This window comes from Ovis aries, chromosome 3, assembly GCF_016772045.2.
Source record: "Ovis aries strain OAR_USU_Benz2616 breed Rambouillet chromosome 3, ARS-UI_Ramb_v3.0, whole genome shotgun sequence".
Taxonomy (NCBI): Eukaryota; Metazoa; Chordata; class Mammalia; order Artiodactyla; family Bovidae; genus Ovis; species Ovis aries.
This window is the reverse complement of record NC_056056.1, coordinates 168,456,085-168,483,793: the sequence shown is the minus strand read 5'-3', so window position 1 is coordinate 168,483,793 and position 27,709 is coordinate 168,456,085. Positions and strand designations below refer to the sequence as shown.

The 27,709-nt window shown below is 43.6% G+C and overlaps 2 protein-coding genes across 7 annotated transcripts in view; one reads left to right on the top strand and one right to left on the bottom strand.

Moving 5' to 3' along the window:
* The window catches only part of ANKS1B (ankyrin repeat and sterile alpha motif domain containing 1B), a 1,156,475-nt gene extending 1,130,292 nt beyond the window's left edge, over positions 1-26,183 (top strand). For 3 of the 6 annotated variants that reach the window (XM_060413093.1, XM_042247115.2, XM_042247111.2), the window contains 2 exons: positions 20,732-20,899; positions 24,338-26,183. In XM_060413093.1, the coding sequence (XP_060269076.1) occupies positions 20,732-20,899; positions 24,338-24,448 (279 nt within the window). In that variant the 3' untranslated portion in view covers positions 24,449-26,183. Of the gene's footprint in view, positions 1-20,731; positions 20,900-24,321 lie in introns of all 6 variants that reach the window. The other 3 variants (XM_042247116.2, XM_042247114.2, XM_042247121.2) reach the window with 2 other exon arrangements.
* On the bottom strand, positions 2,273-3,320 carry LOC101103964 (large ribosomal subunit protein uL18-like). The gene has a single exon (XM_042247122.2). The coding sequence runs from the start codon at positions 3,243-3,245 to the stop codon at positions 2,355-2,357; it is 891 nt and encodes a 296-aa protein (XP_042103056.1). The 5' UTR covers positions 3,246-3,320; the 3' UTR covers positions 2,273-2,354.
* Positions 26,184-27,709: the final 1,526 nt, after the last annotated feature.

Below are 27,709 nucleotides of genomic sequence, written 5' to 3'. Positions count from 1 at the left end.
ATGTTGAGCATTTTTTCATGTGTTTATTAGCCATCTGTATGTCTTTGGAGAAATGTCTGTTTAGGTCTTCTGCTCATTTTTTGATTGAGTTGTTTGTTTTTCTGATATTGAGCTGTATGAGCTGCTTATATATTTTAGAGATTAATCCTTTGTCAGTTGCCTCATTTGCAATTATTTTCTCCCACTCTGAGGGTTGTCCTTTTATCTTGTTTGTGGTTTCCTTTGCTGTATGGAAGTTTTTAAGTTTAATTAGGTCCCATTTATTTATGGTTTTTTTCCCATTACTCTAGGAGATGGGTCATAGAGGATCTCACTGTGATTTATATCAAAGAGTGTTCTGCCTATTTTTCCTCTAAGAGTTTTATAGTTTCTGGTCTTACATTTAGGTCATTAGTCCATTTTGAGTTTATCTTTGTGTATGGTGTTAGTGTTCTAATTTCATTATTTTACAAATAGCTGTCCAGGTTTCCCAGCACTGCTTATTGAAGAGATTATCTTTTCTCCATTGTATATTCTTGGCTCCTTTGTCCAAGATAAGGTGACCGTGGGTGTGTGGGTTATCTCTAGGCTTTCTATCTTGTTCCATTGGTCTATATTTCTGTTTTTGTGCCAACACGATGTAATCTTGATGACTGTAACTTGGTAGGATAGTCTGAAGTCAAGAAGGTTGATTCCTCCACTTCCATTCTTCTTTCTCAAGATTGCTTTTGCTATCTGGAGTCTTTTGTGTTTCCATACAAATTGTGAAATTTTTTGTTCTAGTTCTGTGAAAAATGCTATTAGGTAATTTGATAGGGACTGCGGAGAAGGCAATGGCACCCCACTCCAGCACTCTTGCCTGGAAAATCCCATGGACAGAAGAGCCTGGTGGGCTGTGGTCCATGGGGTCGCGAAGAGTCAGACACGACTGAGCGACTTCCCTTTTACTTTTCACTTTCATGCACTGGAGAAGGAAATGGCAACCCACTCCAGTGTTCTTGCCTGGAGAATCCCAGGGACGGGAGAGCCTGGTGGGCTGCCATCTATGGGGTCACACACAGTCGGACACGACTGAAGTGACTTAGCAGCAGCAGCAGCACTGAATCTATAGATTGCTTTGGGTAGTATGATCACTTTCACAATATTGACAGAATCAGCCTGGTTTTGAATCCCAGGTCTGCACTTCTTAGTTTCACCATCTGAACAAGAATGCCTCTAATCCTGTTTCCTCATCTGTAAAATAGAGATAACAGCAGCACCCTCCTCCTGGGGTTACTGTGAGGATTCAGCGAGATGACACACGCCCATGTCTGTTCATGGACACATGGCCCATGGTGCTCAGTCCATCTTAGCCACTGAGGAGGGAGAGCCGCAGCTGCAGTTATGGTGGTGCTTGTGTTCTTTCTTACCAGACCCTGTGTGAGGATTTGGTTTATAACATATTTGCTGCAGCAGTGTCCCACACCTGAGGGGAAAATCCAAGCCTGTATAAAACACATTTCTGTCCTGGCAGTTCAAGCGCAAGTTAGAAAAGAATTTCCAGACAGAGCATTTCAGAAGGGAGTGAGTTTATTAAGAGCAGGGAGCGGAGGTAATGAAGGCGCTGCAAACGCAGTGGGCTGACCTTCTGACACCCCAGAGACAGCTGACAGGATGCTATCAGAATAGCGGGCTGGCTCAAGGGAGAGCAGAGGCTTTTTGTGGGTTAATAGTCAATTTTTATAGCCTCAAGACAAAGGAAGTTCCTGCTGGAAGGGTGGTATTGGGTGATTGGTTTGAGTGCTGTAGGGTAAGTACAGGGGTGGGCATTTTTGCCTCCTTTGGGGCCAGGAAGCTTGCTGGTGATGATCAGGGTGGACGGGAGCTTTTGGCAACAGTTACAAAGGGGCTCAGTCAGCTTCAGAAGTGGCCTTGGTTCTAGACTCTGTGTCTCTGGCCTTGGTGCAAAGCCTCGCACTTGTGGCCTTGGGATAGGACGCCACAATTTCTATATTTATAGAGTACTTACCCTGAATTGGACACAACTGAGCGACTGAACTAACTACCCTGAGTTAGTTACATGGCCCTGCTAAAATCTCAGAGTTTCAATAGGATTCAGTCCTCAGTCGTATCTGACTCTTTGTGACCCCATGGACTGCAGCACACCGGGCTTCCCTGTCCATCGCCAACCCCCACAGCTTGCTTAAACTCATGTCCATCAAGTTGGTGATGCCATCTAACCATCTCATCCTGTCATCCGCTTCTCCTGCCTTTTTAGTCTTTCCCAGCATCAAGATCTTTACCAGTGAGTCAGTTCTTTTTTTTTTTTTTTTGCTTGTTCAATAAGTTTATTATTGTATTATCTGAAAAATCTTGATAGAAAATTGTGGTTTGGTTTAACTCTCAGCAGCTCGTTCCTGAGCTCTAAGGAAGCTTGCCTTCTGAGCTACCTGATCTTTCTTCTGGGCAAGTGACATTTTGGGATGGTTCCACCTCTTCTTTTTAACTTCTTTCTTAGGCTTCTTCTCATACACTGGATTCTCTCGTATTGCAGCATGAGCTTTCTTATACATCTCCTCCATCATGTCTGGAGTTACGTTGTTCTTTATGTACTGAGAGAACTGTTTCTTGTAAGCATCTTCATCTTCTTCAATCAGGTAACGCATGTTATCTGCAACGTTTTGCCCCATGATGTGCTTTCGGTGTACCTCAGCACTGAATTCTTTGCTTTCTGAATCATAACCAGGGAACCGTTTGGTACTGTGAGGGATAGACAAGCCTCCATCGACAGCTTCCTTTAGGGCCCCAAAAACTTTATTCCCGGTAGTAGTTCTGGCAAGTCCTGCATCCAAGTAACAGGTGAAGGCACCAGGTTGACCATCAATGCTTTCCACATTGTATTCATCACCAGTCACCTCAACTTGGCCTTCATAAATTTTGTCCATACCAAACCTATTCAGACGCCTGCGGGCCAGCAGCAGGCCAGTACAATATGCGGCAGCATAGTGTGTCAGGCCAACCTTCACACCGTATTTTGGGAGTTCGTGAGCATAAGCTGCACAGACTATCATATCTCCTTCTGTACGGGCATAAGCCATCTGACAAATGATATCTCTGTTCGTTACACGAACTATCATTCTGTATTTAGGTGTGTTGTACTTATTTTTATCTTGGATTACCAATCGTTTCCAAGCATAGTAGTCAGTTTTGCCCTCTCGCCTTCTTCTGAATTTCACTTGGTATCTCTTGAAGTAGGCCTTGTTCTTGACAACTTTAACAAACCCCATGCTGCGGAACAGAACCCCAACTCCACGGCTTGCCACAGAGCTGCAGAACCAGCACGGCTCCAGGGGGGAAAAAGCAGTGAGTCAGTTCTTTGCATCAGGTGGCCGAAGGATTGGAGCTTCAGCACCAGTCCTTGCAATGAATGTTCAGGACTGATTTCCTTTAGGAGGGACTGGTTGGATCTCCTTGCCGTCCAAGGGACTCTCAAGAGTCTCCTCCAATACCACAGTTCAAAAACATCAGTTCTTCAACGCTCAGCTTTATGGCTCAGCTCTCACATCCATACATGACTACTGGAAAAACTATAGCTTTGACTGGATGGACCTTTGTCCATAAAGTAATGTCTTTGCTTTTTAATATGCTGTCTAGGTTTGTTACAGCTTTTCTTCCAAGGAATGACCATCTTTTAATTTCATGGCTACAGTCACCATCTGCAGTGATTTTGGAGCCCAAGAAAATAAAGTCTCACTGTTTCCATTGTTTCCCCATCTATTTGCCATGAAGTGATGGCACCAGATGCCATGGTCTTCATTTTTTGAATGTTGAGTTTTTTTTTAATTTATTTAATTGGAGACTAATTACTTTACAGTATTGTGGTGGTTTTTGCCATACATCAACATGAATCAGCCATGGGTTTACATGTGTTTTCTGAATGTTGAGTTTTAAGCCAACTTTTTCACTCTCCTCTTTCACTTTCATCAAGAGGCTCTTTAGTTCCTGTTCACTTTCTGCCATAAGGCTGGTGTTATCTGCATATCTGAGGTTAGTGATATTTCTCCCTGCAATCTTGATTCCAGCTTGTGCTTCATTCTGTCTGGCATTTTGTATATAAGTTAAATAAGCAGGGTGAAAACATACAGCCTTGATGTACTCCTTTCCCAATTTAGAACCAGTCCATTGTTCCATGTCCAGTTCTAACTGTTGCTTCTTCACCTGCAAACAGATTTCTCAAAAGGGACACAGTAGATTGTTATTGTTGTTTAGTTACCAAGTCATGTCTGACTCTTTGAGAGCCCATGGACTACAGCACGCCAGACCTCCCTACCTCTCACCAGCTCCCAGAGTTTGCCCAAGTTTATGTCCATTGACTCAGTGATGCAATCCAACCATCTCATCTTCTTTCACCCTCTTCTTCTGCCTTCAATCTTTCCCAGCATCGGGGTCTTTTCCAATGAGTTAGCTGTTCTCATCAGGTGGCCAGAGTATTGGAGCTTCAGCATCAGTCCTTCCAGTGAATATTCAGGACTGATTTCCTTTAGGATTGACTAACGTTTGATCTCCTTGCTGTCCAAGGGACTCTCAGGAGTCCTCTGCAGCACCACAGTTCAAAAGCATCAATTCTTCAGCACTCTGCATTCTTTGTGGTCCAGCTCTCACATCCATACATGACTAATGGAAAGAATACAGCCTTTGACTAAATGGCCCTTTGTTGGCAAAAATGGTGTCTTTGCTTTTTAACACACTGTCTATAATTGTCTTAGCTTTCCTGCCAAGAAGCAACCATTAACCATCTTCTAATTTCATGGCTGCAGTCACTGTCCACAGTGATTTTAGAGCCAAAGAGGAAATCTGTCACTGCTTCCACCTTTCCCCTTCCATTTACCATGAAGTGATGGGACCGGAAACCATGATCTTATTTTATTTAATATTGAGTTTTAGACGTAACAGACAGTTGCAGTCAAATCCTGTCCATGAGGCTGTGCCAGCCCCCAGCAGAGCAGGAGCACCCAGGGCAGAGGATTTAGTTTGAATGTTGAGTTGGTGTGAAAACATGTGGTTCTCTTGGAGGCGTGACAGTTCATTAATGCACTTTGGACAGATGAGGTCAGGCATTAGACAGGCATCTGCCATAAGTGAAGAAAAACTCATTTTTATCAACTGACTTGTTCCTTTGAGAAAGATTTTCAGAAGGGTTAAAATTTGGTAAGTGAAAAGGGTCTTAAATTGGTAAGTGCCCCTTTTCAGAGGCATCACGAGTTGGTGAAGGGTTTACAGTAGCTTCCACTTGGAGCTTTTATTTTTGAAGAGTGGGGAGGAGTTGAAATCTAGCAAACCTCCCTCCTGCACACTCTTTCCCCAAATCTCTGCTAAGTGACACGACAGAGATGGGTCATGCTCCCCTTCAGCCCAGGCAGGCCAGCCCCTCTGGCGAAGGTAGGAGAGGCTTGCCGTCCAGCCTCTGTGGGCTGTGGTTCCGTGTGAACAGGTGATCACAGGGGGTGCATGCTGCAGATAACCTGGAACTTTATGAGAAAGCAAGTCCTGCCTTACTGAGCTGGGGCCCAACCTCCTTTCCGTCTTTCACTGAGCTGCTGACCCTCATGGACTCGGGGTGAGGCATGACTTTAAACCTTAGTAGATGCAGTGGAATGCTCTGCTACCTTTAAAAATCTGGTTCTTGAAGACCATTTAATGGCATGCAAAAACCATTCATGGTTTAATGTTGCATGAAAAAGCAACTCGTGAAATTGCACATAAAGTATCATTCTAATTTTGTTTTTATAAATATTCATATAGCTTATAAAAGTAATCATGGATATATACAAATGTAAAATAAACCAAAATGTAGCAGTGGCTGTATCCCAGCAGTAGAATTTTTTAATTTATGTATTTTCAAAAAATTCTGCATAGACCCCTGTTCCATGTAGAGAGAAACATTAATTTCATGACTTTTAGTTAGCTGGAATTAGCCCTAAAGAGGCTCTCTGTTTTATCCAGTTGCCATGTCAGCCCTGAACTAGATATTCATTTTAGCAGGATGCCTAATACTTATTTCTAAATGCTGAAGACCTGTGATTAAGCAGTGTTTGTTTCTGTAAATGTGCATGTGCTAAGTTGCTTCAGTGGTGTCTAACTCTTTGCAACTCTATGGACTGTAGCCCACCAGGCTCCTCTGTCCATGGGATTCTCCAGGCAAAAATACTGGAGAGGGTTGCCATGCCCTCCTCCAGGGGATTTTCCTGATCCAAGGATTGAACTCAGATCTCTTAGGTCTCCTGCATTGGCAGGTGGGTTCTTTACCACTAGCGCCACCTGGGAAGTCCATTCTATAAATATAATTTATCAAGATGAAATTTCTGACTTTACTTGAGAGACTAACTAGGTAGAGCTAAGGAGATGTCAATGAATTCTGTGAACATGCCCAGAATATTTTCAGTTATTTTTGCCTCAAGATGTGGGTGAAGCAAGTTGTAGATGAAGCCTACCCTGGGTCTTAAAAAAAATAAGACACAGAAGCAAGATACAGCTAAAGGAGAAATGTGGCTTCTTTCTGGAGACCTTGAACATATATCCTTCTTCAGATTCTTTTACATTATAAATTATTACAAGATATTCAATATAGTTCCCTGTGCTATATAGTAGAAGTCCTTGTTATTTATTTTATATATAGTAGTGTGTATCTGTTAATCCCAAATTACTGATTTACCCCCTCCAGTCCCCCTTTGGCAACCATATGTTTGTTTTCTATGTCTGTGAGTCTATTTCTGTTTTGTAAACAAGTTCTTCGGATCATTTTGTTAGAGTTCACACATAAGTGATATCATATGATAGTTGTCTTTGTCTGACTTCACTTAGTATGATCATCTCCAAGTCCATCCATCTTGCTGAAATGGCATTATTCATTCAAAAATGAATTATTTCATTCATTATTTTATGGCTAATAGTCCTGTGAGGGTGTGTGTATACGAGTGCCACATCTTCATTCATCAGTGGACATTAGGTTGCTTCCATGTCTTTGCTACTATTATAGCACTGCTTTGAACATTGGGGTGCATATATCTGCAAATTAAGAGTTCCTGTCTTTTCTGGATACATGCCCAAGAATGGGATTGCTAGATCATATGGTACCTCTATTTTTAGGGGTTTTTTTTGTTTTTTTTTTTTAGGAAACTCCATATTGTTCTTCACAGCAGCAGCACCAATTTACATTCCCACTAACAGTGTGGAAGGGTTCCTTTTTCTCCACATCCTCTTTGGCATTTGTTATTTGTGGGCTTTTTGATGATAGCCATTCTGACCAGTGTGCGGTGGTACATCATTGTAGTTTAGATTTGCATTTCTCTGTTAGCGATGTTGAGCATCTTTTAATGTGCCTGTTTACCATGTGTCTATCATCTTTGGAGAAATGTCTGGTTAAGTCTTCTGCCCATTTTTTGATTGGGTTCTTTGTGTGTATTTTGGAAATTAATGCCTTGTTGGTTGCATCGTTTGCAAATATTTTCTCCCATTCTGTAGGTTGTCTTTTAGTCTTGTTTATGGTTTCATTTGCTATGCAAAGGCTTTTAAGTTTAATTAGGTTCAGTTTATTTTTGCTTTTATTTCCATTACTCTAGGAGATGAATCCAAAAAATATATGTTGCTGTAATTCATGTCAAAAAGTATTTTGCCTATATTTTCCTCTAGAATTTTATAGAATCTAGGAGTTTAGAGTATACTAGTCTTACATTTAGGTCTGTAATCCATTTTGAGTTCATTTTTGTATATAGTATTAGAGAATGTTTAATTTCATTTTTTTTTATATGTAGCTGCCCAGTTTTCCCAGCACCACTTATTAAAAAAGACTGTCCTTTCTCCATTTTATATGCTCTTTTGTTGTAGATTAATTGACCATAAGTGTCTGGATTTATTTCTGGACTCTATTCTGATGCGTTAATCTGTTTTTGTACCAATACCACACTGTTTTGATTAGTGTAATTTTGTCATATAGTCTGAAGTCAGGGAGTCTGATTCCTCTAGTGCTGTTCTTTCTCACAATTGTTTTGGCTGTTTGGGGTGTTTTCTGTTTCCATACAAATTTAAATTTTCCCAGTTCTGTGAAAAATGCCATTGGTAATTTGGTAGGTATTGCGTTGAATCTACAGATTGCATTGGGGGAGGTATGGTCATTTTAACAATATTGATTCTTCCAATTCAAGATCATGGTGTATCTTTCCATCTCTGTCATCTTTCGTTTCTTTTATCAGCATCCTGTAGTTTTCAGAGTACAAGTAAACACCTGCTTAGGTTTTCTCCTAGGTATTTTATTCTTTTTGATGTGATGGTGGAAGAACTTTTCTTCCTGGGTCTCCAAGAAGGGATATTATGTGATGGTGTCTTCAGGAACATTCATATGCCAAATCTCCAAAACATAAGATGGTTCCTCAGAGGGTCCCTCAGTGCAAGTGGAGGCAGAACACCAGCAGATTCATGAAAGCAATAAGGCAGGGCAGCCTAGTGGCCCAAAAGTCTTATCTAAAGTCAGATCTGGGTTTGAATCCTGGCTCTTTCCCTTACTAGCTGTGTGAACTTGGCCAAGTTAATCTCACTAATCCTGAATGTCTCACACATAAAATGGAGATAAGTCCTCCTCTACACGGTGGTTGTGAGGGTTAGATAATCTGCATCAGGCCTTTAGCTCATCTCTGAGATGTATTTGGCAAAGTCATGTGATAGTTGTCACTACTGCTTTATCATCTATATGAGAGGAAGTAGAATGTGGTTCAAGTTCACTGGTGGTCTGATTTGGTGCAGGGATCAAAACTAGCACAGCTACAAAACTGGATTGATTATGTGTCCATAAGTTAATGTCCACATAGAACATTTTCCAGCTAGGTTTGATAGAAATTGAACAGAATTTTTGCTCTGGACTTGGAGTCGAGGTATTGGGGTTTCAGGTTAAAGAAAGAACTGAGTATTCTAAAATTCAGCTGAGCAGATGCTAGAATTGACATCCAATAGAAAACTGAAGAGCTTAAATGAGACTTTTGACCAAATGGATGGCCAGCGCCACTGGTTCATGGGGGTGAGTCATGGAAACACCAAAAAACAGGGTCTGGATTTTGCCTGGAGAAGTTCCCAGCCCTCTCTGCCAAAGAACAAAGAGGCAGGTGATAGATATGAGCTAGATTTTCTCTTATTTTTAATTCTCAAATGCAAAAGCTTATTATTTTATGATTGTAAAATTATTCGTTTTCATTTGAATGAAGTTCATACTGCTGCTGCTGCTGCTGCTGCATGGCTTCAGTCGTGTCCGATTCTGTGCGACCCCACAGACGTCAGCCCACCAGGCTCCCCCATCCCTGGGATTCTCAAGGCAAGAACACTGGAGTGGGTTGCCATTTCCTTCTCCAATCCGTGAAAGTGAAGTCGCTCAGTCGTGTCTGACTCTTAGCGACCCCATGGACTGCAGCCCACCAGGCTCCTCCATCCATGGGATTTTCCAGGCAAGAGTACTGGAGTGGGGTGCCATTGCCTTCTCCCAAAACATACAAAGAAGTGTAAAAAAAACTGTCCTCAACACTCAATGATCTCAACTCAATGATCTCAACACTCAATGATAACCATTTCAGTTCAGTTCAGTCGACTCTTTGCAACCCCATGAATCACAGCACGCCAAGGCCTCCCTGTCCATCACTAACGCCTGGAGTTCACTCAGACTTAGGTCCATCTAGTCAGTGATGCCATCCAGCCATCTCATCCTCGGTCATTCCCTCCTCCTCCTGCCCCTAATCCCTCCCAGTATCAGGGTCTTTTCCAATGAGTCAACTCTTCGCATGAGCTGGCCAAAGTACTAGAGTTTCAGCTTCAGCATCAGTCCTTCCAAAGAAATCCCAGGGCTGATCTCCTTTAGAATGGACTGGTTGGATCTCCTTGCAGTCCAAGAGACTCTCAAGAGTCTTCAACACCACAGTTCAAAAGCATCAATTCTTCAGTGCTCAGCTTTCTTCACAGTCCAACTCTCACATCCATACATGACCACTGGAAAAACCATAGCCTTGACTAGATGGACCTTTGTTGGCAAAGTAATGTCTCTGCTTTTCAATATGCTATCTAGGTTGGTTATAACTTTTCTTCCAAGGAGCAAGCGTCTTTTAATTTCATGGCTGCAATCACCATCTGCAGTGATTTTGGAGCCCCCCAAAATAAAGTCTGACACTGTTTCCACTGTTTCCCCATCTATTTCCCATGAAGTGATGGGACCAGATGCCATGATCTTCATTTTCTGAATGTTGAGCTTTAAGCCAACTTTTTCACTCTCCACTTTCACTTTTGTCAAGAGGCTTTTTAGTTCCTCTTTACTTTCTGCCATAAGGGTGATATCATCTGCATATCTGAGGTTATTGATATTTCTCCTGGCAATCTATTTAATAACATTTTAATATATATCCATTTTATATGCACATAGATACCATCTATGTTTGTATGTATACATAAGTTTTACTGAGTCTTTTACTCAGTCTTTTAAATGCCTGTTTTCATCTTAAATGGCTGCCTAGTAGCCCCTGTGTCAATCTATGTAATATATTTAATCAGTTCCCTATTAAGGATACTTTTAACACTGTGATGAATATTCTTGCGAATATGCCATTGAACCCTTGAGCCCAAAAGATTTTCAAACCAGGAGTTTCCAACACAGAAAAATCCTAGCAATGTGCCAATTAATATAAATTATTTACCTGAGTGGCCAGAATTTTTCCTAGGGGACAGACTACTTATAGTCTACGTAGCAGCTATTCTAACACCAAATTGATGAGAGTGCCAGATGAGATGCAGGGGGTCAATGAGGGACACCTCTTTGTCTATATCCTGAACCCCGTCTCTCTGACATCATTCAGAGAGCAATTCCTGGACACCTGTTAGAGGGCAGGCACCAAGCACTCAGCCCTCGACATAAGGAAGTAGCTTGGTAAATATCCATGGTGATTGATGTTCAACTGCCAGTCCTGACTGCCTTAAGAAGCTCACAGTAAATACAGGCTGGCCTGCAGACCTCTCTAGTTTCCATAGAATAACAAGTTTGCACCCTTGGATTATACTTAAAATCTGTCCTTAAAATATGGTGGCCCTCTAATGTAATCCACATAGCAAAATCCTAGGGAGTGGAGAAGGGGAAGGCCTTTGGAGATTGTAATGTGCCCCCTGAGGCTGGTGTCCCCATTGAATTGAGATTCCCTGCCTTCACCCCAAAGACACTCCATTGGAGAGGAAGAGTTGCCTTTCATCCCTTATATCATCCCTCACCATGCAAGGGGCAGAGCCACCAGCTGAGAATCCCTGTGTTAACAGTTCATGTGAAATTGTAGAGAACACCCTCTGCCTAGAGAACACCTGCCTGACTGGAGACACCCTCCAAGCATGAGACCCTCACCCAGCCAAGATACATCTATCACCCAGGAGCTTCTGTATTTAATGTTAAGATTTTTTCTTTTTTAACAGTTTGAAGAGGTCTTCTATTTTTTTATTGAAGTATAGTTAATTTATAATGTTGTGTTAGTTTCTGGTGTACAACAAAACGATTCAGTTATACATATATTTTTTTCATTATAGTTTATTATAAGATACTGAATCTAGTTCCCTGTGCTATACAGCAGGTCCTTGGTGCTAGTCTATTTTAAATGTAGCAGTGTGACTCTGTTCATCCCAAATCCCTAATTTATTCCTCCCCCACTTTTCCCTTTTGGTGACCATACATCTGTCTTCTAGGTCTCTGAGTCTATCTCTGTTTGTAGATAAGTTCACTTGTATCATCATTAAGTCTCCACATATAAGTGATATCATATGGTATTTGAGTTTCTCTGACTTATTTCTCATAGTATGATAATCTCTAAGTCTATCACATTGCTGCAAGTGGAATTGTTTCATTCCTTTTATGGCTGTGTAGTATTCCATTGTGTGTATATGTGTGTATATATACATACACACACACTACATCTTAGAACCCAGGTCTCCTGCACTGCAGGTGATTCTTTACTGTCTGAGCCACCAGAGAAGCCATCTATATCTGTATATCTATATATATATATATATATAGAGAGAGAGAGAGAGGGGCACACTACATCTTTATCCATTCCTCTGTTGATGGACATTTAGGTTGTTTCCATGACTTGGCTATTGTAAATAGTGCTACGATGAACATTGGGGTGCATGTCATCTTTTCAGATTACAGTTTTCTCCAGATATATGCCCAGCAGTGAGATTGCTGGATCATATAGTAACCCTATTTTTAGTTGTTTAAGGAACCACCATACTGTTTTCCATAGTACCCACCAATTTACATTCCCACCAACAGTATAGAAGGTTCCCTTCCCCCACACCCTCTGCTGCATTTATTCTTTGTAGACTTTGAATGATGGCCATTCTGACCAGTGTGAGGTAGTACCTCATTGTATGTAGTTTTAATTTGCATTTCTCTAATAATTAGCAATGTTGAGCATCTTTTCATGTGCCTAAAGTACTCTTGCCTGGAAAATCCCATGGACGGAGGAGCCCGGTGGGCTGCAGTCCATGGGGTCGCTAGGAATTGGACACGACTGAGCGACTTCATTTTCACTTTTCACTTTCATGCATTGGAGAAGGAAGTGGCAACCCACTCCAGTGTTCTTGCCTTGAGAATCCCAGGGACGGGGGAGCCTGGTGGGCTGCTGTCTATGGGGTCGCACAGAGTCAGACATGACTGAAGCAACTTAGCAGCAGCAGCAGCAGCAATGACCATCTGTATGTATTCTTTAATGTCTATTTAGGTATGCAGAAGTCTTCTATTTAGAAAGGAAGTGAAAGTGTTAGTTGCTCAGTTACGTCCGTCTCTTTGTGACCCCATGGACTGTCGCCTACCAGGTTCCTTTGTCCGTGGAATTCTCCAGGCAAGAATATTGGAGTGGGTTGCAATTTCCCTCTCCATGAGATCTTCCCAAATCCAGGTGTCCCACATTGCAGGCAGATTCTTTACCATCTGAGCCAATCTTAAGTATAATTCTAAGGTACAGTGGTCAAGAGCACAGCCTCTCGGGAAAACTGGATTTAGAGCCCAGCTCAGCCAGGTGTTGTCTTCATAAACAAGTTGTTTAACCTTCCTGAGCTTAATTCTCTGACATGCAAAACAGAGATGATAATGGCCCCACAGCAGCTTAATGTAACTTCTACAGGGTGGCTGTTAGGATTAAATGAAACAGTCCATGTGCAACATGGCACACAATGAATAATAAACGTTAGCTGGTATTGTCATTAGGGTAAATGTTATTATGAATGATTCTCAAGGTAATCCAGTAAGGTGCATACATCACGTGTTACTGTCCCCATTTTGAAAGAAGAAAACAGGCTCAGAGCATACTCTTCCCAGAAGTCACCTCCCCCACGCCAGCCCTGAGACACATGCAGTGACACAGGCTTCCTTCTTTCTTTGCAGTCGGTGTACGGTAGACAGTACTCAAAGTCAATTGCTGTAATAAGTGTGACCTCAAAAAGAGAGTCGCGCTGGAAAGCCCAAGGCAGGTATTTTCCAGTAAGCTAGGGGCTAGGGTCAGAGACAAGCCAGTTATAGCATTTGAGGGATGGGAGGTAGTGAACATAAAACTAAATGAGTTTGGATTTATGCCCAAGCGAAGTAGCAACCAGAGATGAAAGTGTGGTTGTCAGCTCTGTGGTTTGGGCCAGCATGTGAAGGGACACCCAGGTGCTTACTGTGACCCAATGGATCACAAGCATCAGCTAGCTTTCCCAAGGTCAGGGCTGGGGGTAGAGGCTCCGACCTCCTGGGACTGTGTACTGTTATTTTTTAAATTTTACTGAAGTATAATTGATTTACAGTGTTGCATTAATTTCTGCTATACAACAAAGTGATTCAGTTTATATTCTTTTTCATATTCTTTTGCATTATGGTTTATCACAAGATACTGAATATATTTTCCTGTGCTATACAGTGCATGCTTAGTCGCTCAGTCCTGTCTGACTCTTTGTGACCCCATGGACTGCAGCCCTCCAGGCTCTTCTGTCCATGGGGATTCTCCAAGCAAGGATACTGGAGTGGGTTGCCATGCCCTCCTCCAGGGGTTCTTCCCAACCCAGGGATTAAACCCAGGTCTCCTACATTGCAGGCAGATTCTTGACCAGCTGAGCTACCAGGGAAGTCCGTGCTATACAATAGGGCCTTGTTTATCCATTCTTTCTATAATACTGTGCATCTGATAACCCCAAACTCCCCATCCTTCCCTCCCCTGTCCTCCTCCTTCTTGGCAGCTACAAGTCTGTTTTCTCTGTGAGTCTGTTTCTGTTTCATAGATATATCCATTTGTGTCATATTTTAGATTCCACATATAAATATTTTTCTTTCTGGCTTCCTTCGCTTAGTATGATAACCTCTAGGTCCATTCATATTGCTGCAAATGGCATTATTTCATTCTTTTTATGGCTGAGTAGTATTCCATTGTATATATGTATAGTATCTTCTTGTATGTACAGAATATTCCTCTGTCAGTGGACATTTAGGTTATTTTCATGTCTTGGCTATTGTGAACAGTGCTATTATGAACACAGGGGTGCATGTATCTTTGAAATGGCAACCCACTCCAGTACTCTTGCCTGGAGAATCCCATGGAGGGAGGAGCCTGGTAGGCTACAGTCCATGGGGTCGCAAAGAGTCGGACATGACTGAGCAACTTCACACACACACACACACACACACACACACACACACACACACACATTTGTCTGGATAGACTCATTGGAAAAGACTCTGATGCTGGGAGGGATTGAGGGCAGGAGGAGAAGGGGACGACAGAGGATGAGATGGCTGGATGGCATCACTGACTCGATGGACGTGAGTCTGAGTGAATTCTGGGAGTTGGTGATGGACAGGGAGGTCTGGCGTGCTGTGATTCATGGGGTCGCAGAGAGTCGGGCAGGACTGAGCAACTGAACTGAACTGACTGATGCACAAGAGTGGTATTGCTGGGTCATACAGTTCTATTTGTAGTTTTCTCAGTAACTTCCATACTGTTTTCCGTAGTGGCTATTCCAATTCACATTGCCACCAACCGCCATAGGAGGGTTCTCTTTTCTCCACACCTTCTCTAGCATTTATTTGTAGACTTTTTAATGATAGCCATTCTGATTTGTGCGAGGTGGTACCTCACTGTAGTTTTGATTTGCATTTCTTTTAACAATTAGCAGTGTTAAGCTTCTTTCATGTGCCTATTGGCCATCTGTGCGTTGTCTTTGAGGACCATGTCTTTTTAGGTGTTCTGCCTACTTTTTGATGGGGCTTCTTATTTTTTCATTATTGAGTTGTATAAGATGTTTTTATATTCTGGCAGTCAAGTCGTATGGGTGGCGTCATTTTGCAAATATTTTCTCCTGGTCTGTAGGTTGTCCGTTGTTTCGTTTATGGTTTCCTTTGTTCTGAAAAGCTTAGAAGTTTGATTAGGTCCCGTTTGTTTATCTTTGCTTTTATTTCTGTTGTCTTGAGAGGCTGACCAAGAAAACATTGATACAATTTATGTTAGAGAATGTCTTGCCCATGTTCTCTTCGAGGAGTTTTATGGTGTCGTGTCCTGTATTTTACTTCTTTAAGCCATTTTGAGTTTATTTTTGTGTATGATGTGAGAGTGTGTTCTAACTTCAGTGATTTGCATGCTGCTGTCCAACTTTCCCAACACTGCTTGCTGAAGATATTGTCTTTTCCCCATTGTATATTCTTGATTCTTTTGCTGTAGATTAACTGACTATAAGTATATGGGTTTATTTCTGGACACTATTCTGTCCATTGATCCATATGTCTGTTTTTGTGCCATACCACACTTCTGATTACTATAGCTTTGTAGTATTGCCTGAAGACTGGGAGAATTAGGTTTCCTGCTTTGGCAGTCTTGAGTCTTTTATGGTTCCATATAAATTTGAGGATTATTCTAGTTTTGTGGAAAATGTCACAGGTAATGTGATAAGGATCACTTTAAATCTGTATATTGCTTTGGATAGTATGGCCATTTTAACAGTATTAAATCTTCCAGTCCAAGAGCATGGGATATCTTTCCATGTCTTTGAATAGTCTTTGACTTCCTTTATTAACATTTTGTAGTTCTCAGCATATAAGTCTTTTGCCTTCTTGGTGAGGTTTATTACTAAATATTTTTTTGATGTAATGTTGAGATAGTTTATATTCCTTTTCTGATACCTCATTGTTAGTGTAAAGAAATGCAAAGAAATGCAATCCATTTCTGTATGTTACTCTTAACATCCTGCTACCTTGCTGAATTTATCAGTTCTAGTAGTTTTGAGTGGAATCTTGGGTTTTCCATGTATAGTATGCATATATACTATGCATCTGCATTTAAAGACAATTTTGCCTTTTCCCTACCAATTTGGATACCTTTTATTTCTTTTCCAATTGCTCTGGCTAGGACTTACTATCTTGAATAGAAGAGGTGAGAGTGGGTATTCTTGGGTATTTCAAGAATACCCATTCCAGATCTTAGCAGGAAGGCTTTCAGCTTTTCACTATTATTATGTTGATCATGGGTTTGTCATAGTTTTTATGATGTTGAGGTATGTTCCCTCTATACCCACTTCCGTAAAAGTTTTTATCATAAATGGATGCTGTTGAATTTTATCAAATGCTCTTTCTGTATCTGTTGAGATGACCGTGGGGTTTTTATCTTTTGTTGATGTGGTGTATCACATTGATTACTTTGTGTATGTTGAACTTTCCAAGTGACCGACCCTGCAGTAAATCCAACCTGGTCATGGTACATGAACTTTGTTTTGTTGGATTTGGCTTGCTAATCATACTGTACTGTTCATCCCCGCTTGCAGGTTGATGGTTCCTCTTCCTGCCACCTGAATGAGGTCTAGCCAGCTTTCCTTAGCATTGCATGGTATTCCAGTTATCTATTGCTGTTTATTTAGCAAACCACGCCCAAAACTCAGTGCTATAAAACAACATCCATTTTATTGTGATAAAATGAGAGTCAGGTATCTGGGCAGAGCAGAGCACTTCTGCTCCATGATATCTGGGGCCTCCACTGGGGCCATCTGTCTGGGATCCTGGGTGTAGCATCTCTTGGCTCTTGAATGTCCGGTGTCACTCCTTTGCTTCATTTATCTGGAGCCTGGCCTGGGATGGCTGCAACTGCTGTTTCTCTACAAACAACCTCTTCCCCTGGCCAGCTTGGACATAGAGTGTGGTAATCTCAAGATGAGACGTTTTTCTATGTGGCTGGTTTCCCTCAGAGTGAGTGTTCCATGAGGTCCAGGTAGAAGCTGCAAGACTCTCACAATCTATTCTCGTAAGTCCCAGCATGTCACTTCTGCACATTCTGCTAGTTAGGGAAGTCAGGATAGCTAATCCAGATTCCAGGAGGTGAAAGAACAGACTAGGCCCCTCAGTGGGAACACAGTGGCATGAGGGAAGCGGAAGAGTGATGGCTGATGGGCAGACAAGCTACCATACATGGGGAGGCTGGGAACATACCCTTTTTGAAGCATAGCTGACTCACAATATTCCAGGTGTTTATATAAAATACAGTGGATTGGCAGAATTGATACAAAGTTAAGAGATTCAGTTTGAGTCAGAGTTACCAGCCTAGGCATCTGCTTTTATATATATTCTTTTTTCAGATTCTTTTCCCTTATAGGTTATTATAAGATACTGAGTAGTTCCCTATGCTATACAGTAGGCCTTTGTTTTTCTATTTTATATATAGTAGTGTGTATGTGTTAGTCCCAAACTCCCAAGTTGTCCCCCGACCTTCCCCTTGGGTAACCATAAGTTTTCTATGTCTGGGAGTCTGTTTTATAAATAAGTTGATTTGTATCATTTTTTAAGATTCCACATATGTGATATCATATTTATCTCTTACTACATAGTATGCTAATCTCTAGGTCTATGCATGGTAAAATGGAATTATTTCATTTTTTATGATTAATATTCCCTTATATACCACATCTTTATCCATTCATCTGTTGATGGACTTTAGGTTGCTTCCATGCCTTGTCTATTGTAAATAGTGCTGCTGTGAACATTGGGGTGCATAAATCTTTTCAAATTAGTTTGAAAGAACATAGACTTTTAGGTCACAAATATTGGTTCATACCACTGCTTTGTAACTTTCTAGCTTGTGATGTCAGATTAACCTTTCTGAGCCTCAGTTTCCTCATCTACAAAATGAGGATAATGATATTCCACTGCAGATGATTATGGTAAACTTTATTGGTTGGTTCAGTGCCTAATATCTACAAAGTCCTCACTTAACAGTAGCAATGCTACCTATAGTAATAATTAGTAGTGTTATTACTCCAGCTTGACCTTTAGATATTCATTCATTCAGCAAACAAGCATTCCCTGCATGCCTGCAGTGTGCCAGGCACTGGCCTCCCCAGTTGTGAAGATGATGATATGTTGTAACCAGAGACTAATTGGGGTTTCGGGTTTTTTAAGCAGCATCCCTGGATCTACATGCCAGGCAGCATCTCTGGGGTCAGCAGGCCTGGCTCAGAGGAGGAAGGAAAGGCATGTCACCTAAGCCTCTCTGGTCCGACTGTGGTATCACTTTTGGTCCTGCATCTCTTGCTCTCACAGTAACTCTCCTCCCATCTTAAATAGTGGGGATGGTATTAAGAAGAGGCAGGAGACATGAACCCTCCTCCCCATTCAGATGTGTGTCCGCAGGTCCCATCTGCTGAGTCCTTCTAGGGCCCCAGGACTCTCTGCCTGCAAAGCCCCATAAGCTGCTCTTTGCAGGCTGTCGCTGGCATCCAGGATCGAAGCCTCAAACACCGAGATGACAGAAAGCATAGGCGAGGTAACAATGTCCAGCTCTTGACAGATCATAAAAGAACAACTCTCAAAACAAGCATTCTAAATAAGATGAAAAGCCAAGACGTCATGGAGAATGCAAGCCAAATGAGGAGAGGCCACCTGGCAGGGAACTTCATGGGCTAGTCGGGTCTCTGTGTTTTATCTCAGTGGTTTCCTTCCACTGGGAACTTCTTTAAAATGAAAGGGTAGAGCTTCTAAATAGAACCTTTCAAAAACCTTTAGCCTTCTGATAATAGTCTTGTGAAAATCTCACCTGCTCAAATGGCCTTCATTTGAAGACACTGGAGCTGTAAGTAAATCTCACTTTCGGGAACTTGTTTTTAGGTTAACGATAAAGGAATTCACACTCATTAAGTACCTTTGTCCCAGCATCAAAAAGCTGCATGTTACAGAATCGCTGAGTCTGCCATCTTTCCCTCAGTCCAGCAGAGCACCAGTGCCTGCTACTGACAGATGGACAGCCACCATCCACCTCCACAGCAGCTGGAACAAGACAAGAGCCCAGACTTCGTGGGGCAGCCTAAGCCCGGGGCCCCTTTCCAGGGCACCACACTGGTGGCGACGTGAGGGCTCAGCCCTCCTCTGCTAGTATTTGTTGGTACATTGCTAATTTCCTGGTCTGACTCATCCTAGGAGGCAAATACTGGCCCATGTTCATTGAAGAAAGAGCTTGGCTGGCTGTGTGAGGCTCAGCGTCTCCAGTAAGCACACATCTGTCTTGTGGGGTGTCGCTTCTTCACCTGTGTCTCTAAAGAGAAGACATGTCTCCTGTAAGACTGGTTCTCATGCTCAGAAGCATTTAGATCCCCCAACAGTCCGGCATGGATCTAAGCTCTGGTCAGCGTAGAAACCCACAGGTTCTTCCACAGGGTCTCTGATGGCCATCCTGCATCTCCCTCCTCCTCCATCAAGATGAAACAGTCCCCACCAGACCCCTCAGAGTCATGGGAATTGAGCTTTTCTGTGTCCTGGATTCAGGAGGCAGGGTCACAGATACAAAATCAGCAAAGTTTTTCTGGTTTTGAGAAACCACACACAGACATCTAGGGATGCTCATCAGTGTGGAAACTTGAGAAAGACCTTGCCGGCACTCAGCTGGGGCAGTGGTTTTAAGAAAACTCACTGTAACCCATAGACATCTGGCTCGTTGATGTGCTGTTGACCTCAGGGGCAACATCTTGTTTTCTCAGTGAGAGATGATGGGGTGGGACAGTGCTTGAAAGAGGAGGCAGAAATGAAGTAAGAACCTGGAGAAGAGAAGCAAGACGTCATCCTAAGGGGAATGACTGAAGGTCTGAAGAAAAGAACTTCTCCCAGGCACTGCGTGGCATGGCATTCGGGCAGAATCTCCTTTCTCACACTGATTTGGTGATAAAATATGGAGTGGACCCACAGGGAGGGCAGACGCCTCAAGAAATAGATGGATAATTGGCTCTGTTTGCATGCTTGCTGCTGTGACTGCGAGACACCACACCAGCATAACTAATGCCTCTCCCCTCTGCCTAAATTAGACTGTGATTGTATTTCAGAGATGTTCACTGAATCACAGATGTTGGAGGTAAAAAGACCCAAACTTCTCAGGAGCACCTCCTGGGGAGTGTGTGGGCTCAACCTCATAGGCTGAGGGATTGGTGTAACCCCTTCCCTTCCAAGGCCTGGGAGCAAAACAGTCACCCAGGGCGGGCTCCTTAGGGTAGCTATACGCACGTGCACTGCAGCAGTGACTGATGCCTCCTGTAGACCCTAACTTGGACCCAGAGTGTGCAGTTTGTCAGATTTCCCCTGACTCACTGCCACGTCAGGTGGAACAGCTCAAGGTCCTCGCCGGTTCACCCCCTCAGTGTCCTCTCTTTGCGTGCTCAGTGACTCTGTTCTGACCTGCAGGATGCTGTTGTAAACTCCTTCTCATTTCTCTTGCAGAATTTAGCCTATGAGATCATCCTAACGCTCGGACAGGCATTTGAAGTCGCCTATCAGCTCGCGCTGCAAGCCAGGAAAGGGGGGCATTCCTCCACGCTTCCAGAGAGCTTTGAAAACAAGCCCTCCAAGCCCATCCCCAAGCCTCGCGTCAGCATTCGCAAGTCGGTGGTAAGTAGACAAGACACAGATGTTCTGAGAACTGAAGGGAAGGATCTCTGGTGGTGTGGGTGCTGGTGAGAACCCAGGGCCTGCCCTTCCTGTCCTCCCCTCAGCCTCATCCTGGCTTGTGACTGTCATCCTCTCAGCCCAATTCCTGCAGTCTTGGGGATCGTCTACTGACCCTGGAGGCTCCCGAGAAAATCCCACTTACCCTGTGCCCTGCAGCAGGCTAGGAGGGGGCTGGGTGCTGCTGTCCCAGGTCAGTCTCTCCTCTAGATCCAGGCTACCTGGGGACCAAGATCCCTGAGGCCGCAGCTGCCATCCCTCCAGGGGGCAGGCCTCTTCCAGGCCACTGGGCAGCAGAGAGGTTGGTAGAGGCTCCCAGCGAGGGTGTCCCTGGTACCCAGCAAGTAGAAGCTGGGGGCTCAAGCTGTGCACGGAGTTGGGGTGGGAGAGGCCTAGGCACCAGGCCCTGTGTTCTCCCGGCAGCAGCTGAGGCTTCCTGCAGAGCGGGACTGTTCAGAAGGTTCCGCCCCGCCTCCTCGCATCTGCCTTCCTCCAGGAATTTCCTCCCCTGCCCTCCCACACGCTCGGCACACATCCTGTCCTAACAGACTTTCCTGACTTCAAAGCGGCCTCCTCTGGTAGTAGCAGTACCCAGAAGCTGGAATGTTCCCAGCCAGCCTCACGTCTGGTTTCTGCTGCCGTATGGCATCCTTGGAACTCTGGGACTCCGGGCAGCAGTGCCATCCCAGAGGCATCGCTCTCATATCCATATATCCTTCCATCTGTGACTCTCCTCCTCCTCCCCACTGACCCCAGGTCATGGGGAATTGTAGGGTTTTTAATGTTTGCAGAAGCACCATGCTTGGAGACCACATGAGGCTTCTTGTTCATGACTTCTCTTTGGCCTCTGCTCCTGTCTCCACTATTGGCAACTTCAACATCCATGGGGATGATCCCTCCAGCTCTGGTCCCTCTGCTCCTTGACAGCTCACATCTCAGATCTTTTCTTCCACCTCACCATTCACACCCATGCTTGTCCCTCACTGCTGTGACCATTGCCAGGAACTGCATGTCCTCCCACCTCAGCACCTCCCAGCCCCACTGGCTCCCAACCCTGATGCACTCCCAGAGCCCCAGACCTACAGGTTCAATTTCTCCTTTGATACTTAGCAGACAGCCTAACTTACTACGCCTAGAACAGAATTCTTGATCTCTCCGCAAAGCTGTTTCTCTCTCTCCACCTCTGCCAGCTTAGTAAACAGGCTAACCAGTCACTAAATTGCTCAGGCCATCAATCTAGAAGGCAGCCTTGATTCCTGTTTTCCTCTCACCCCTGTGTCCAGCGCACAAGCAGATTCCATCTATTTAGCCCCTAAAACATCTCTCAGCTCCATCCACTCCTCTCCATTTCTTCTGTCACTCTTCCTATCCTAGCCATCACCACCACATCTCCAAAACTACTCCAGTACATCTCCTGAAACTCCTTCCTCCACAGGGCAGCCACATCATGGTACCACAGCCTTGACTTCCCACCAGACTCCTCCGAGGCACTCAGCCTCCCTATTCCTGGAATAGACAAAGCTTCCACCTACCTGTGTTCCCTCCACCTGGCTTCGTCTCCCCCTCATTTCTGCACGGCTGACTCCAGCTGGTCATCCAGGCCCCAGCTACACAAAGAGGCATCTCCTATTTATTGTCTGTCTTACCCCACAGGAAAAGCAGGTTAAACATCCAGGAATTGTCAGAATATTTGGGGGACTAGCTCTAGTCTGTTATATACATTCCCGTGTGGGCTGGATAAATCTGTTCCTACCTCCATCTGACTTTTCTTTGGTCCCTGTAGACTTCTTCCAGGCGAGTATGAAGGGATGTGCACCATAAGGGCTCATAGAATATTCATGTAGGAGCCTTCACTGAAAAAGATGGAACATACAGTGAATGCTGCTGCTGCTCTCTAACTGCCCCAGGACCCCGTCCCCCTCAGCAGGTGTCTGTGTTCCATTGTCCTCAGCCCTGGTAGTGTATTGTTGAGAAATATCCTGTGATTAGACATGTGAAGTTCCCCCCACAGCCTTGTGGAGGTACAGACAAATCACAAGCAGCTGAAAAGCACAAACCCCATAGCCTTCTGACCAGCTCCCTTGTAGCTTTCCTGAGCAGAGCAGCCAGGGGCAGATGTGGAAACACCAAAGACAGACGGGGAAATCTGGTGCAGAACTGCCCCCTCCCTGATTCTCTCCCTCCACCCCACACCCTGCCCCCTGCCCCCTGCCGCCCCATCACCATGAGAGCTTAGAACTCAAGCTTTACCCAGGCAGGGCCTGCGTGACCTTGTAAACACAGGCACTGAAATGGTGTTGACGTTTTATAGCTCAGTTTGGTTCAAGGTCGAGGCTCAGCCTGACCTGGCCCTGCTCACCTCCTCACCCTCAGCTGTCTCCTCCCAGCTTCCCCGCAGCACCCTAACTGCAAACCCTCACTCCCCTCCACTCAGGGACTCTGCCTGTGCTGCTCCACACCCCGATCTTCACCAGGAAGTTTAACTTTCCAGCTCTCCATTTAGACGTATACCTTAATTTTTAAATAATGTCTAGTTGACAGGAATGGATTGGGTGCCTGTTGGTTACTGGGTTGCTGGAGCTTGTCAAAGTAGAGGGAAACTGTAGTAAACAGAATGAAGTCCACCTTTGTGAGCGTACATTTTACTGGCAGATGAACAAATAAACATGATGTGCATGGCATAAGGATTATAAAGAAGAGAGCAGAAGAGGAGAGCAGAAAAGCTGAGGTGCTAGTTTACATGCAGTAAACTGGTGAGGAGGTGACATTTGTGCCACACTCTGACATTAGGGCGGGAAGCACACAGGTGTCTGGAGTATATTCAGACAGAGAGCTGATGGGCACAGAGGGCATGGGCTTGGCAGGCAGGGAGCAAGAGGGTGGTTGGTGTGGCTGGAGCGCAGAAAGGCAGGCAGGGCCCCCAGAGGTCACGTCAAGGACGTTGGGTTTATTCTGACTCTGAAGGAAACCAGTGGAGGTTTGAGAGCTGGGTAGGACATAGCCTGGTTCACCTCCTCCAGGAAGTTCCCCTGCCTCCCAACACAGGGTCAGTGGCCTTCCTGGGTACCCAGAGAGTGACCTCTTCCCTTTCAAATCTCACTTCTCAGTAAAGTGTTCCTATATCTGCTCCCCACCTGTGTGCCTTCAAGAGCAAGGGCCATGCCTCACTCATCGTCCCCCTCCCCAACCCGCCCCCCGACCCCGTGCCTTGAACACGGTTCCTATGCAGTAAATGTGATCAGAGGAACCAACAAATGGCTCACCCACCAGCATTCTGAAGTCTTGCCAGGGTGCAATACTGATTTCTAGGCAGTGTTAGGATGCATGCGTGCACTCCTGAGCAGGTACCGTATAACAGGCATTAGCCTTTCTGTTCTAAAGCAGATCGACCCATCTGAGCAAAAGACTCTGGCCAACCTGCCATGGATCGTGGAGCCAGGACAAGAGGCCAAGCGGGGGATAAATACCAAGTATGAGACCACAATTTTCTGATACTCACCTCCTTCCCGTCCTCGTGGTGCCTTGCACGCCGAGCAGTCCTGGAGCAGGCTTTCCACCCAGCGCGGGAGGAAGACTGCTCTGTTTGTGTGGCCTTGTCATGGGCGAGAGGCCACTGGCCACTCCTGGGGACGTTCTTTCTGCACCGGTGACAGAAAGTGCAACCAAGACTTTCCAGCTGTAACCCCTGAGAGAAAGAGCAGAGGTTTGTGGCTGATGCTCCCAACCCCAACTCCTGGCCACCACCCGAGGTATTTCTCATGACTCTGCCCCAACCTCGCTTTGCTGTTATTTGGGGATAACACCTTGAAAAAACACAGGGGATCGCTTATACTGCCTAAAAGTGTAAAAATCTTGGGTTTATTTTCCACTGTCAGCCGTTTTCAAGGTAGAACAGAACTACCCCCAGAAAGCATCTCTAAAGTCATGATCTCACTAAGTATTGTTTCATGCAAGAGGACAGAAGTTACTCCCCTGATTGCCAGGGAATTCTGTTTCCCAGTTTCTATATTTGTGGATTTTATATGTAATCAACCATGTCAGATAAAGAAAACCTTTACATCTGTGGATTGATTCAAAAACCTAATGATTTAAAACAGAGGAATTTATTATGCACAGAAAAATGTGTCTTGTATTAAATATTTTTATTAAAAAGAATGTTTCACTAATGCATTGATAAGAAAACTAGGTTAGTCGTGAGGGATGTTTCTGGTTTCATTTCAAATAACTAAATTTCTACTGCTACCACCTAGAGGGCTGCTCAGTGTGGCAGAGTACCCAGGCCACTCCCAAGAGCAGGAGATTCAGGCAGCAGACTGGCGTCTTTAACGAAAATGCTGACGCAGCCATAAGCCGGTAAAGATGTTTTTTTTTTTTTAATCTTCACAGTTTTAAAGAACATGTTAAAAAATCTAGGGCTCCTGCTGTCAAGATTTCTGTCATGGAAACCTTGTTTGAGAAAGGTGTTAATAACATTCTATTGCAAAAAACTTTTTTTCTAGGAAAAAAACAAAAAAACAAAAAACAAAAAGAGAGAGATTCCAAAGTAATAAAACTTTCTTGAAACAAGATAAATAAATGTTTGCTTACTCTTTGATTAAATAAAATTTACTTACATTTCTTTAAGGTATTTTAATTTTTTAATGTCTCTGTGGAGTATTTGTATGATACCATAATGTATATTTATGTAGAATCAAATTATATAAACAGTACCAATATCATTATAGAAAAAAATAACATTTTAATGTATATTGTTCTAACCAATCACATTGTGAATCATTTTGAAGTTCATTATAGCGATATTGATAAATTGTGGGATTGTCTTAATGTTTTTTTAATTAACCAATATTATTTTAAATCTGAGATTATCAGTTATATCATTAGTTGGTGAGTTTTGAAGAAAGAAAAGAATTTTATTTCAAACTGACAAATGTATATGGCTTTAGTTCAGTGTTAAAGAATTTTAATACAATATTAAATTACTTGAACTGAACAGTTCCTTGTATATATTTTGCCTATTCACTGTTGATATGTATGTAGTAAATTGAGAGTAAAATAACACTAAAATATGGTACCAAAAGGAAACTGTATAGGAGCAAAGTAAACAGTAGCTTTGCTGAAATGGAAACATATGTGTAAATATGCTTGGGCTTCCAGTTATAAATTTTGTAATTTTTGTCATTATTTATATCCTATTAAAAAAAGCACATAAAATAAAATGGAAACTATACAGCTGCTGGTGCTTGGCATCATTCTGTGAGCACCTTCCCAGTTCCACTTCTAGGAAAGAACCAAAGGCTTAGCCTTCTCAGCATCCATAGTTAAATGAATTTTTTTACTTGGCAAAACTGTTGACACTGGTTCACTTCCAAGTTCAGCCAGTCTGAGAAAGATGCAGTGGCCTTTATAGTTTGAATTCGGCCATAAAGCCACCACTGTCTTTGTTTAAATAGTAAAGTGCGCTGTAACAAAGAACTGCTAAAGAGGAAGGACCACCGAACTAGATCATTTTTATGTTTGTCTACAGGCCTACACGTTTGTCTTAGGCTGCCATAACAAAATATTGGGTGGCTTAAACAAATTTCTTACAGTTCTGGAGGTGTGGGAAGTCCAAGATTGAGGTGCCAGCAAGGTAGGTTTCATTCTAAGGGCTTTTTCTCTTGGGTTGGCTTGTTGATGGCTGCTCTCTTGCTGTGTGCGCACAGGACCTCTCCTCTATGTGTGCCTGCAGAGGGTGGGGGAGCACCTCTTATAAAGGCACTAATCCCACCATGAGGGCCCCACCCCCAAGGTCCCACCTTACCCTAATCTCCCAAAAGCCCATCTCTAGATACTCACTGTGGAGCATTAGTACATCAGCATATAGACTGAGGGGACACAGACTTTCCATAACAACATTTTTCCTAAAACACATGTACCAGCTCTGGGTCAAAAGATAAAAGGGCCATGTTAGAGAGACACTGGAAAAATCAATGATTCACATTCCATATCCTATAACTTTCAGATCTCCCCACTGCTGGATCCAAGTGTGTTACTCTCCAAAACACATGTCGAACCAAACTTGGGGCATTCCCAGCCTGATATGCAGAGGCCTATGGCTTTGAACCCCAAAAGGTTAAAACCATTCTGAGATGAGGCGACATTCACAGAGGTAGAAGGGCAGATTTCCTGATGGGAACTTTGGGCTGGAATTTTAGACAGTAATGCTTTACGTGAGCTAATTTGGCCCCTTTTCTAACAAGGTCAGAAATCCTCTTATTGAAAGTGAAAGTCACTAAGTCTTGTCTGACTCTTTGCAACCCCATGGACTATACAGTCTATGGAATTCTCCAGGCCAGAATTCTGGAGAGGGTAGCCATTCCCTTCTCCAGGGACTCTTCCAACCCAGGGATCGAACCCAGATCCCCACATTGCAGGTGGATTCTTTACCAGCTAAGGCACAGGGGAAGCCCAAGAATACTGGAGTGGGTAGCCTGTCCCTTCTCCAGAGGATCCTCCCGACCCAGGAATCAAACCCAGATCTTCTGCATTGCAAGTAGACTCTTTACCAGCTGAGCCATCAGGGAAGCCCAATCCTCTTATTGTCTCAGGATTAAGATGCTTATTTATATCAGTTATGGTCCCAGCATGAAGAAGATGGCACCCTCCAATTGGGAGAATTTTAGGAGATTAATAAGAATACTTACAGAGGTGTTGGCTGCATATAGGGAACAGTATCCGTTGTGCTGCTACAGCCTGAGGGAAAGTGGGGACAGA

Coding starts and splice junctions, on each gene's coding strand:
- LOC101103964 (XM_042247122.2), bottom strand. CDS start 3,245: ATGGGGTTTGTTAAAGTTGTCAAGAACAAGGCCTACTTCAAGAGATAC.